The 11,791-nt window shown below is 29.0% G+C and overlaps 1 protein-coding gene across 1 annotated transcript; it reads left to right on the top strand.

Moving 5' to 3' along the window:
* The first annotated feature begins 2,093 nt into the window (after window positions 1–2,093).
* On the top strand, window positions 2,094–2,950 carry LOC141703559 (uncharacterized). The gene is made up of 3 exons (XM_074507041.1): window positions 2,094–2,175; window positions 2,295–2,497; window positions 2,549–2,950. Exons 1-3 carry the CDS (start codon window positions 2,094–2,096, stop codon window positions 2,948–2,950), a joined length of 687 nt encoding a protein of 228 aa, XP_074363142.1.
* Window positions 2,951–11,791: the final 8,841 nt, after the last annotated feature.

The following is an 11,791-nucleotide window of genomic DNA, read 5'->3' as shown; positions in this document are numbered from 1 at the left end:
TATGCACTAAATCGGGGATATTCACATAAACAGGCTCCCTACTATCAAGGTAGTGACACTGTTGTGTACATATTACCCTCCCAGACAATAGCTGTAGACCGGTTTAATTAGATACGTGTGATTTGGTTTACCATACTGTCATTAAAAAGAAAAATTAAGCATTATTCTATGATACTTTTTAGTTTTCAGAGCATCTCGGGCCGTGGACAGCTATCGAGTTGGGCCACGCAAACTTGATCTACCTTTCACTTTTATGGACGAAAAAAACATTATTATATGATACTTTTTAATTTTTAGAGCATTCTGAGCCGTGGACAGCTCTCCTGCTGGGCCACACAAAATTGTCTATCTTCCACTTTTATGGCCGAAGCAGATTGAAAAGAAAAGATTGAGGAACATCCCCCAATTTATTTAAAAGAAAAGTACCAACACTATCAACTTATTTTGTTTCCTTTTTTTTTTCGGAACTTATTTTGTTTCTTTATTTGTACTTGTTATTATACATTCATCATTGAAAAAGTTATGCTGAAATAAATCATTTATAATTTGTTCTAAATTATTTAAAAATAGAATTATAAATCATAAAATTTTTAAGAAAAGTCATTCCAAGTCAAATTTTAAGTGCATTTTTTAATTTCATTGTATTTTAATAATACTTTTTTTCATTTTAATATTTTAATTATTTTAATATATAGTACCTACTAGTTCGGCAAGATAGCATGATAAATATTTATTATGTTGAAGGCGGATATATAAACAATTTAAATAAAAGTTGTACAATAAAACCTAAAAGTGTCCATATGCAACAAAATGTGGGTGCTCTAAGCGGACGTGAAAAAAGTCTATTGAGCCAGTAGAAATGGATTAGTTCAGAACAATTCAAACGTGATTTAAAATACAAGTTAAGTTTAGTTAGGCCCGTAAACAAATTAATTAAATTTTGTAGATAAAATACTAGTTTATAGTATGTGTCTTAACTGTGCTGAGTGTTTTAGAAATCATGAATTAATATTTTTTTGTCAAAAAACTAATATTTTAAACTATGAGAAATAATTCAATACTATAACAAATAATTTTTTGTATATTAAATTTAAATATCTCATTTATTAACCTTAAATTATTATGATTGTTATTTAGTGTATTAAATTGACAACTAACGAAAAATCGATTATTATTTAGGGTATCAAATTAACAACTAATAAATATCTTGTATTCAACTTCTAAGTTCTAATAATATGATATATATTTTAAAATTTATCTAAAAAATTATATAGAAAAAGAATTTTATCATAAAGCTTAAAATTTTATCCTGGCTATACCGACCTTTTTTTAATCTGGTCTCATTTCAGTTATTTTATCATGAACGAATGTCTAGATGTGGAAGGTCGTTATCAAAATTAGTTTAGAATTAGAATTGTAACTATTATTGAATTAGTTTGCAAATTGATTATTCAGTTTCTATCTTCTAAAATTGATCCTCCAGTGAAATTGTATTGTAATAGTTGTTGATATAAAATCAATGACATCTCAATTTCCCATCACGTTCTCTTTTGTGCCTCGTACATGCTCACAACTTAGCTCAACAAGTTTATCCTGATCTTGTCCTTTATAATTGGGGTTCTATCCATGCTAAGAGCATATGCACTCATTAAGGGCATCAATTCATCAATTGAATCCATGGAGTTAATTACTATTCATGCTAAATCCACTTTTTTCCATAGTTTTTATACACCCATATACTCCATCAATTTATCAATTACTATCCATCAAATAAATAATATTATATATTATAAATTTAATTCCATCTCTATTACTTAATGTCCCCAAAAATAATATTCAATAATAGATTGCTAGATAATTTTAGATTTTTGATAAGATTGTGGATAAATTTAAATTTTTGATAAGATTTTCGTTGAATCACATTATGACACTTGTCTTGATCTAAATTTATAGATTGAAAATTGTCTTTAAATAATATAATGATCTTGATATATCTCAAAATCACTCAAATCTTTGCAATAATGAATTCATCAAAAAGATTTTTATGTATAAGACAACAACACAGTCAAGAAGTGTCTGAAATTATGAATACCATGGTGACTGAAGCGGCAATGATGATGAAGTTCTTCGATACTCCAGATGAACCACAAGGACGGGGCTCACGTCTTGGAAAATGTTCTAATCATCCTAGAGAAAGGGTTTCTAATCGTCCTAGGAGTTGAAAAATTGTCCAAACGGGTGGGGAGGGGTTTATAGTGGTCGTAAAGGATGCCCTACTACTATTTTGGAGGCAGTCGCTTCTTACGACACTCGGGTTTGGAACACTTTTTTCGGTGTTCCTGGAGCTCAAAATGATATTAACGTTCTAGGCCAGTCTCCTGTGTTTGATAAAGTCATCGCAGGAAATAGCCCAACATTGATATTTCACGTCAATGGAAAAAGATACAACAATGCTTATTACCTTGCTGATGGAATTTATCCTAGGTATTCAACATTTGTAAAAACCATATCAAATCCTGCCACTCAATCATAAAAATTGTTCGCTAAGAAACATGAGGCCTATCGCAAAGATGTAGAGAGGTGTTTTGATATATTACAATCTCGATGGGCTATTCTTCGTCATGGTGCTCGGATGCATAAGCGTTCCACACTTAAAAGCATCACGATGACTTGCATCATCTTGCATAACATGATAGGCGAGGATGAATTTGTGGAAGAAGAATTTGTAGAGCCAGTAGAAGAAGATCTAAGAAATCCATTAGCATCACAGGTTTATGATGGGCCAGTAGATAGTAATGGAGTTCGAATTCCTTTTGCACTAGTAGAAAGAAATGGAAGAAATCAACAAGCATTTTGGGATCGTATTGAGAACTTGGAATCAGCTTATATTCATACAATGCTTCAAAATGATTTGGTGGAGCACAACTGGGCAATGGAAGCCAATCATTAATTGTCAAATTATTATCTCTTGATATGTATGACTTGACAATTTAAATAAATTTATTTTATTGAATTCAAAAGCAGTTAACATAATTAAATTTAAAAACTGAGTACATAATTTATTAAAAACATAATAACTAAATTTAATCATAAAGATCATCGTCAAAGTGAGGAACATAAGCACCATCACTATTAGAAGATTATAAAACTGGAGATGACGTAGATTAATTTAAATGATAGCCTAAGAATTAACAAATGCTTATTTCTAATTTTCTAAGATTATGCCTAATAGTGATGCATATTTTACATAACAACGAACGTGGCATGTGCTTTTAGTATTGACGATGCTCTAATGAATGGGTCATAGGAAAATGGTCAGTATATGAAATCGCGCTTACAAATTAAGCCTAAGCCCAATTAATTTATCCCCAAAGTACATATAAATGTGGGGTATAATATTATTTATTATTAGCTTTACAACCAGTGTGATTTGTTATTAACTTTACAAACTGTATGATATACCAGTCTTCATTAACATTTATATATATTTTTAATTTACATTATTTACAGTTTTTAATTAAATATAATATATGTAATAACATATTAAAATTAATTAACTTAGAATTATAACCTTATTATGATAATTTTAATCAAATAATTAAATATTATAAAGTAGTATATGTTAATTTGTACATTTATAAATATTGTAAAAATAGAATTTGAGAGTTTATTTGTATTTTTATAACTATAAATAAAAATTATAAATATTGGTTGTTGGCGGGAGAATTTAGATAATATGTAAATAATAATATATATTTGTTGTTGGAAAGATTCGAAAATGAGAACTTGGGTAGTGCATTCTTTTAATATTTCAGTTTAACGACATTGATAACTTGATTATAAATATCTGACTCTCGTGATCAATATGATAATCAAACCAAACCAAAATGAGGGTAAAAAAATTATATCACATTCCGGCTATTATAATTTTGTATAGATTTCTTAAATAATAAAAAAAGAATAGACTGTTAATTCTTTTGATTTTTTTATGTTGTAAAGGAAATAAAAGTAAATTAAGCAAAAATACTAGTACTTTCGTCGAAGAAGGTGAAGACTCATCTTCTTATATACGAATATAAAATTTAGACATTATTATTTTTGAATGATAATTTGAATAAAGGTTAATTGTATTTAAAAATATTAAGTGAGTTCAATATTAATAATGTATTATAAATTTATAAAAAGTCAAAATTAAAAAAAGAGCCCTTAAAAAATCTATAAATATGCTTACCTAAAAATAAAGATATAATATGTACGTACAAATGATGTCATTTTTTTTGTAAGCCCAATTCATTTATCTCGAAAGCCCTAAATTCAAAGCAATTGTAGATGTTGTGGAATGAAAACTACAGTGTGTTAATAATTAATGCTAGAGTTTGTGAGTTTCGAGTTTTAATGGTTGCTCTCGTGTTCGGGACTATCGGTCCTTACAAGATGTCTACGTATCATTGTGTAGTAGAAAATCAAGCCAAAAACGTAATTCTAGGTTAAGGTGTAGAGCCATTTATATGGAGGTGAGTCTAGGGTTAGACTTGTGTTGCGAGACTTGGTGGACAAGTATCTAACTTAAATGGTGATTAAGAGTCCTATAAGGGAAGGAACTCCAGAACCTTCTGTGTACCACTTTGAGTCTGTTTAGGACACATATATTTGCTCTTCCAGTTGTATTGGGCGTAGTTCATGAACAGTATATGTTCGTGGACCTCGACGACTTCTGCTGGTGGGTCTTGGCTACAAGGGCCGTCTTGAGTCTGCTACGAGTTTAGACCAGACATGTCCAATTTGGACTTCAGACAAAAATCCCAAGTGTAATTAATGTGACATTTAATGTGTCTTTATGATCTATTTTTTATCCATATCAGCAGAAATATTGGGCTTGTAGCCGATCCATTCGAAATCATATTCCTAATCGAGTTATCCAACCCACCTCAATTACCCATAATCCAAAATGGCTTGACAATATTTGTCCCTCTGTCCCATTTATTTATCGTTTTCATCTTCTATTCAATCATATTAACCAAATTAATAGTTATCAAAAAATTGTTCTACTTTTCAAAAATATTAACATAATAAACAATTAAATTATCAAATTACTTGAAAGTCAACAATTTTTTTAGGAGAGACAAAGTAGGAAATGTGGCAATGAATGAGTCAGAGGCAGTAAAATCTTAGAGAATGTGAAATCTCAAATTAGTTTGATAAAATTTATTATAAAATAACTTATAACATAAAGCTATCAATGAAATAATACATTGTATATTCAATTTAAATTTTGGACAATGAATAATAATGTGAATTTTAAGTAATTTGTTGATTTTGGAGAATGAATAATAATATAAATATAAATTCATTATTGTTAATTTTAATTTTACACAAACAGCATAGAGTCTCCTCTTTAGTGGTATTTATTAAAATGTATTTATACAAAAAAGTTGTGCATGAACAATTTAGAGGGGTGTATTCAATCAAGATTTTTAAATATTTTCAAAATTTATGGGTATTCAATTTATATTTTGAAAAATCATTCAAAATCAGGAGGTATTCAATTTGGATTGTAAAAAATTCATTAAAATCTGAGTGTTTTTAATCCAGATTAAAAAAAAATTAAAATATTAAGGTATCCAATTTGGATTTTAAAAATTCCAGATGTCATTCAAAACTCCATGGATTTTATTTTATTTAAAAAAATAAGTGGATTTTGATGAATTTTATAGTACAACTTTAATCTTTTGAAATATCTCCAAAATACATGAGATTTTGAAGGATTTCTAAACAAAATCACAAATAAACATTAGAATGTTATACATGTTTAGTAACCTGGCCATCTAAAATTTTAAGATATTATCTCTACTGAATCTTATAATATTATTATAACACCCTCCCTCTTAAAAGCAAGAATTTGAACCCGAGTTCGACCGGGATCTGATATATTGTCAAGTAATCTGCTCATCCGAAAGTTTAAGGTGTTAAAGTAAGGTATCAACTAAATCTCATAATATTTTTCTAAGAAAGCACTAAAATTACTGATATGGTACGCAAAATAATGAAGGAAATAGTTTAAGAAAAAAAATTACTTTAGAGACCATAATGTTTAGATATGTTCTCGATTTCGCAAAAAGAAAAATTTAAATATTTAGTCGTGCTAATATCTATCTCATTGATATCTATTCGATTTTAAGTAAATGAATGTTGTATTTTTGTTTAATGTTTCGATTTGAAATTTAGAAATTCATCTATTATCGTATATTGGTATAAATATTTCACGAGTCAAATATTAGCGATTGTTCGGCCTTTTTAGTAAATATGATAAGAATTTATAATTCAAATTCAGATTCCTAAGAAAGAAAAATAAAACATTTTTAGAGTTGTATGGCATCTTTGTTTTCTTGAGAGAGCACATCAAATTTAATTATAAAAAGGGCTTCAACCCACAACTCTAAGCATATTTCACTCTGTATTTTATATCATTGCTTACCATTGGAAAGATGAATCCTGAGTACTCTTCAAATTCATTGAATTACTCTTTTACTGCTCTTCCTATCCCAAATTCGACGGGTTACTCTTATCCTACTTTACCCAACAGTGAAGAACACAACCTTCAGCCATTCCAAAACACTATAATATCCGATGTTGATGTTGGTAATGGTATAGGTAATGTTAGTCATCTTGGAGATGGTAACGGTATGAGTTTTGAAGGCCAGTCTGGTGGAATGGCTCAGACTGATGGAAGCAATATTGAACAGACTGGTGGAAGTAGTGCTAGTCAAATTTCTGGGTCTAGGCCACGAGGATGTCCTCGTGGTTCAAAGAACAAGGCGAAAGAAAATGCCCTTGAAATGACTTCGAATGTTATGGTAGAATTATTTTATGAATTATCACAAATACTATTTTATGTATTATGCTCTAAATCGGGGATATTCACATAAACAGGCTCCCTACTATCAAGGTAGTGACAGTGTTATGTACATATTACCCTCCGAGACGTCGCTGTAGACCGATTTAATTAGATACGTGTGATTTGGTTTACCATACTGTCATTAAAAAGAAAAATTAAACATTAAGATATGATCCTTTTTAGTTTTTAGAGCATCTCGGGCCGTGGACAGCTATCTAGCTGGGCCACACAAAATTGTCTATCTTCTACTTTTATGGCCGAAGCAGATTGAAAAGAAAAGATTCAGGAACATCCCCGGATTCATTTAAAAGAAAAGTACCAGTACTATCAACTTATTTTGTTTCCTTTTTTTTGAAACTTATTTTGTTTCTTTATTTATACTTGTTAATATACATTCATCATTGAAAAAAATTATGTTGAAAAAAATTATTTATAATATGTTCTAAATTATTTAAAAATAGAATTATAAATCATAAAATTTTTAAGAAAAGTCATTTCAAGTCAAATTTTAAGTGCATTTTTTAATTTCATTGTATTTCAATAATACTTTTTTTTGTTTTAATATTTTAATTATTTTAATATATAGTACCTACTAGTTCGGCAAGATAGCATGATAAATATTTATTATGTTGAAGGCGGATATGTAAACAATTTAAATAAAAGTTGTACAATAAAACCTAAAAGTGTCCATATGCAATAAAATGTGGGTGCTCTGAGCGGACGTGAAAAAAAAGTCTATTGAGCGAGTAGAAATGGATCAGTTGAGATCAATTCGGAAGTGATTTAAAATACAAGTTAAGTTCAGTTAGGCCCGTAAACAAATTAATTAAATTTTGTACATAAAATACTAGTTTATAGTATGTGTCTTAACCGTGCTGAGTGTTTTAGAAATCATGAATTAATATTTTTTTGTCAAAAAACTAATATTTTAAACTATGAGAAATAATTCGATACTAAAACAAATAATTTTTTGTATATTACATTTAAATATCTCATTTATTAACCTTAAATTATTATGATTGTTATTTAGTGTATTAAATTTACAACTAACAAAAGATCGATTGTTATTTTTGATATCAAATTAACAACTAATAAAATATCTTGTATTCAACTTCTAAGTTCTAATAATATGATATATATTTGAAAATTTATCTAAAAAATTATATAGAAAAAGAATTTTATCAAAAAGCTCAAATTTTTATCCTGGCTAAACCGAGCTTTTTTTAATCTGGTCTCATTTCAATTATTTTATCATGACCGAATGCCTAGATGTGGAAGGTGGTTATCAAAATTAGTTTAGAATTAGAATTGTAACTATTATTGAATCAGTTTGCAAATTGATTATTCAGTTTCTATCTTCTAACATTGATTCTCGGTGAAATTATATTGTAATAGTTGTTGATATAAAATCAATGACATCTCAATTTCCCATCACGTTCTCTTTTGTGCCTCGTACATGCTCACTACTTAGGTCAACAAGTTTATCCTGATCTTGTCCTTTTAAATTGGGGTTCTATCCATGTTAAGAGCATATGCACTAAATAAGGGCATCAATTCATCAATTGAATCCATGAAGTTAGTTACTATTCATGCTAAATCCACTTTTTTCAATAGTTTTTTACACCCATATACTCCATCAATTCATCAATTACTATTCATCAAATAAATAATATTATATATTATAAATTTAATTTCATCTCTATTATTTAATGGCCCCAAAAATAATATTCAATAATTGATTGCTAGATAATTTTAGATTTTTGATAAGATTGTGGATAAATTAAAATTTTTGATAAGATTTTCGTTGAACCACATTATGACACTTGTCATGATCTAAATTTATAGATTGAAAATTGTCTATAAATAATATCATGATCTTGATATCTCTCAAAATCACACAAATCTTTGCAATAATGAATTCATCAAAAAGATTTTTAAGTATAAGACAACAAAACAGTCAAGAAGAGTCTGAAATTAAGAATACCATGGTGACTGAAGCGGCAATGATGATGAAGTTCTTTGATACTCCAGATGAACCACAAGGACGGGGCTCACGTCTTGGAAAATGTTCTAATCATCCTAGAGAAAGGGTTTCTAATCGTCCTAGGAGTTTAAAAATTGTCCAAACGGGTGGGGAGGGGTTTATAGTGGTCATAAAGGATGCCCTACTACTATTTTGGAGGCAGTCGCTTCTTACGACACTTGGGTTTGGAACACTTTTTTCGGTGATCCTGGAGCTCAAAATGATATTAACGTTCTGGGCCAGTCTCCTGTGTTTAATAAAGTCATCGCAGGAAATAGCCCAACATTGATATTTCACGTCAATGGCAAAAGATACAGCAATGCTTATTACCTTGCTGATGGAATTTATCCTAGGTATTCAACATTTGTAAAAACCATATCAAATCGTGCCACTCAATCACAAAAATTGCTCTCTAAGAAACAGGAGGCCTATCGCAAAGATGTAGAGAGGTGTTTTGGTATATTAAAATCTCGATGGGCTATTCTTCGTCATGGTGCTCGGATGCATAAGCGTTCCACCCTTAAAAGCATCACGATGACTTGCATCATCTTGCATAACATGATAGTCGAGGATGAATTTGTGGAAGAAGAATTTGTAGAGCTAGTAGAAGAAGATCTAAGAAATCCATTAGCATCACAGGTTTATGATGGGCCAGTAGATAGTAATGGAGTTCGAATTCCTTTTGCACTAGTACAAAGAAATGGAAGAAATCAACAAGCATTTTGGGATCGTATTGAGAACTTGGAATCAGCTTATTTCATACGATACTTCAAAATAATTTGGTGGAGCACAACTGGGCAATGGAAGCCAATCATTAATTGTCAAATTATTATCTCTTGAAATGTATGACTTGATAATTTAAATAAATTTATTTTATTGAATTCAAAAGCAGTTAACATAATTAAATTTAAAAACTGAGTACATAATTTATTAAAAACATAATAACTAAATTTAATCATAAAGAGCATCGTCAAAGTGAGGAACATAAGCACCATCACTAGTAGAAGATTATAAAACTGGAGATGACGTATATTAATTTAAATGATAGCCTAAGAATTAACAAATGCTTATTTCTAATTGTCTAAAATTATGCCTAATAGTGATGCATAATTTACATAACAACGAACGCAACATGTGCTTTTACTATTGACGATGCTCTAATGAATGGGTCATAGGAAAATGGTTAGTATATGAAATCGAGCTTACAAATTAGGCCTAGGCCCAATTAATTTATCCCCAAAGCACATATAAATGTGGGGTATAATATTATTTATTATTAGCTTTACAACCAGTGTGATTTGTTATTAACTTTACAATCTGTATGATATACCAGTCTTCATTAACATTTATATATATTTTTAATTTAAATTATTTACAGTTTTTAATAAAATATAATATACGTAATAACATATTAAAATTAATTAACTTAGAATTATAACCTTATTATGATAATTTTAATCAAATAATCAAATATTATAAAGTAATATATGTTAATTTGTACATTTATAAATATTGTAAAATTAGAATTTGAGAGTTTATTTGTATTTTTATAACTATAAATAAAAATTATAAACGTTGGTTGTTGGTGGGAGAATTTAGATAATATGTAAATAATATATATTTGTTGTTGGAAAGATTCGAAAATGAGAACTTGGGTAGTGCATTCTTTTAATATTTCAATTTAACGACATTGATAACTTGATTATAAATATCTGACTCTCGTGATCAATATGATAATCAAACCAAACCAAAATGAGGGTACAAAATTACATCACATTCCGGCTATTATAATTTTATATAGATTTCTTAAATAATAAAAAAAGAATAGATTGTTAATTCTTTTGATTTTTTTATGTTGTTAAGGAAATAAAAGTAAATTAAGCAAAAATACTAGTACTTTCGTCGAAGAAGATGAAGACTCATCTTCTTATATACGAATAGAAAATTTAGACATTATTATTTTTGAATGATAATTTGAATAACAGTTAATTGTATTTAAAATATTAAGTGAGTTCAATTAAATAATGTATTATAAATTTATAAAATGTCAAAATTAAAAAAGAGCCTTAAAAATCTATAAATATGCTTAGCCAAATGTAAAGATATATATGTACGTACAAATGAAGTCATTTTTTTGTAAGCCCAATTCATTTATCTCGAAAGCCCTAAATTCAAAGCAATTGTAGATGTTGTGGAATGAAAACTATAGTGTGTTAATAATTAATGCTAGAGTTTGTGAGTTTCGAGTTTTAATGGTTGCTCTCGTGTTCGGGACTATCGGTCCTTACAAGATGCCTACGTATCATTGTGTAGTAGAAAATCAAGCCAAATACGTAATTAAGAGTCCTATAAGGGAAGGAACTCTAGAACCTTCTGTGTACCACTTTGAGTCTGTTTAGGACACATGTATTTGCTCTTCCAGTTGTATTGGGCGTAGTCCATGAACAGTTTATGTTCGTGGACCTCGACGACTTCTGCTGGTGGGTCTTGGTTACATGGGCCGTCTTGAGTCTGCTACGAGTTTGGACCACACATGTCCATACTGGACTTCAAACAAAAATCCTAAGTGTAATTAATATGATATTAAATGTGTCTTTATGATGTTTTTTTATCCATATCAGCAGAAATATGGGCTTGTAGCCGATCCATTCGAAATCAGATTCCTAATCCAGTTATCTAACCCACCTTATTTACCCATAATCCAAATGGTTTGATAATATTAGTCCCCCGTCCCATTTATATTATCGTTTTCATCTTCTATTCAATCATATTAACCAAATTAATAGTTATCAAAAATTGTTCTACTTTTCAAAAATATTAACATAATTAACAATTAAATTATCAAATTACTTGAAAGTCACAATTTTTTTAGG

Source organism: Apium graveolens, unplaced genomic scaffold (genome assembly GCF_009905375.1).
Source record: "Apium graveolens cultivar Ventura unplaced genomic scaffold, ASM990537v1 ctg6757, whole genome shotgun sequence".
Lineage (NCBI taxonomy): Eukaryota > Viridiplantae > Streptophyta > Magnoliopsida > Apiales > Apiaceae > Apium > Apium graveolens.
Note: the sequence above shows the minus strand (reverse complement) of the source record. Positions and strands in the feature narration are given on the sequence as shown.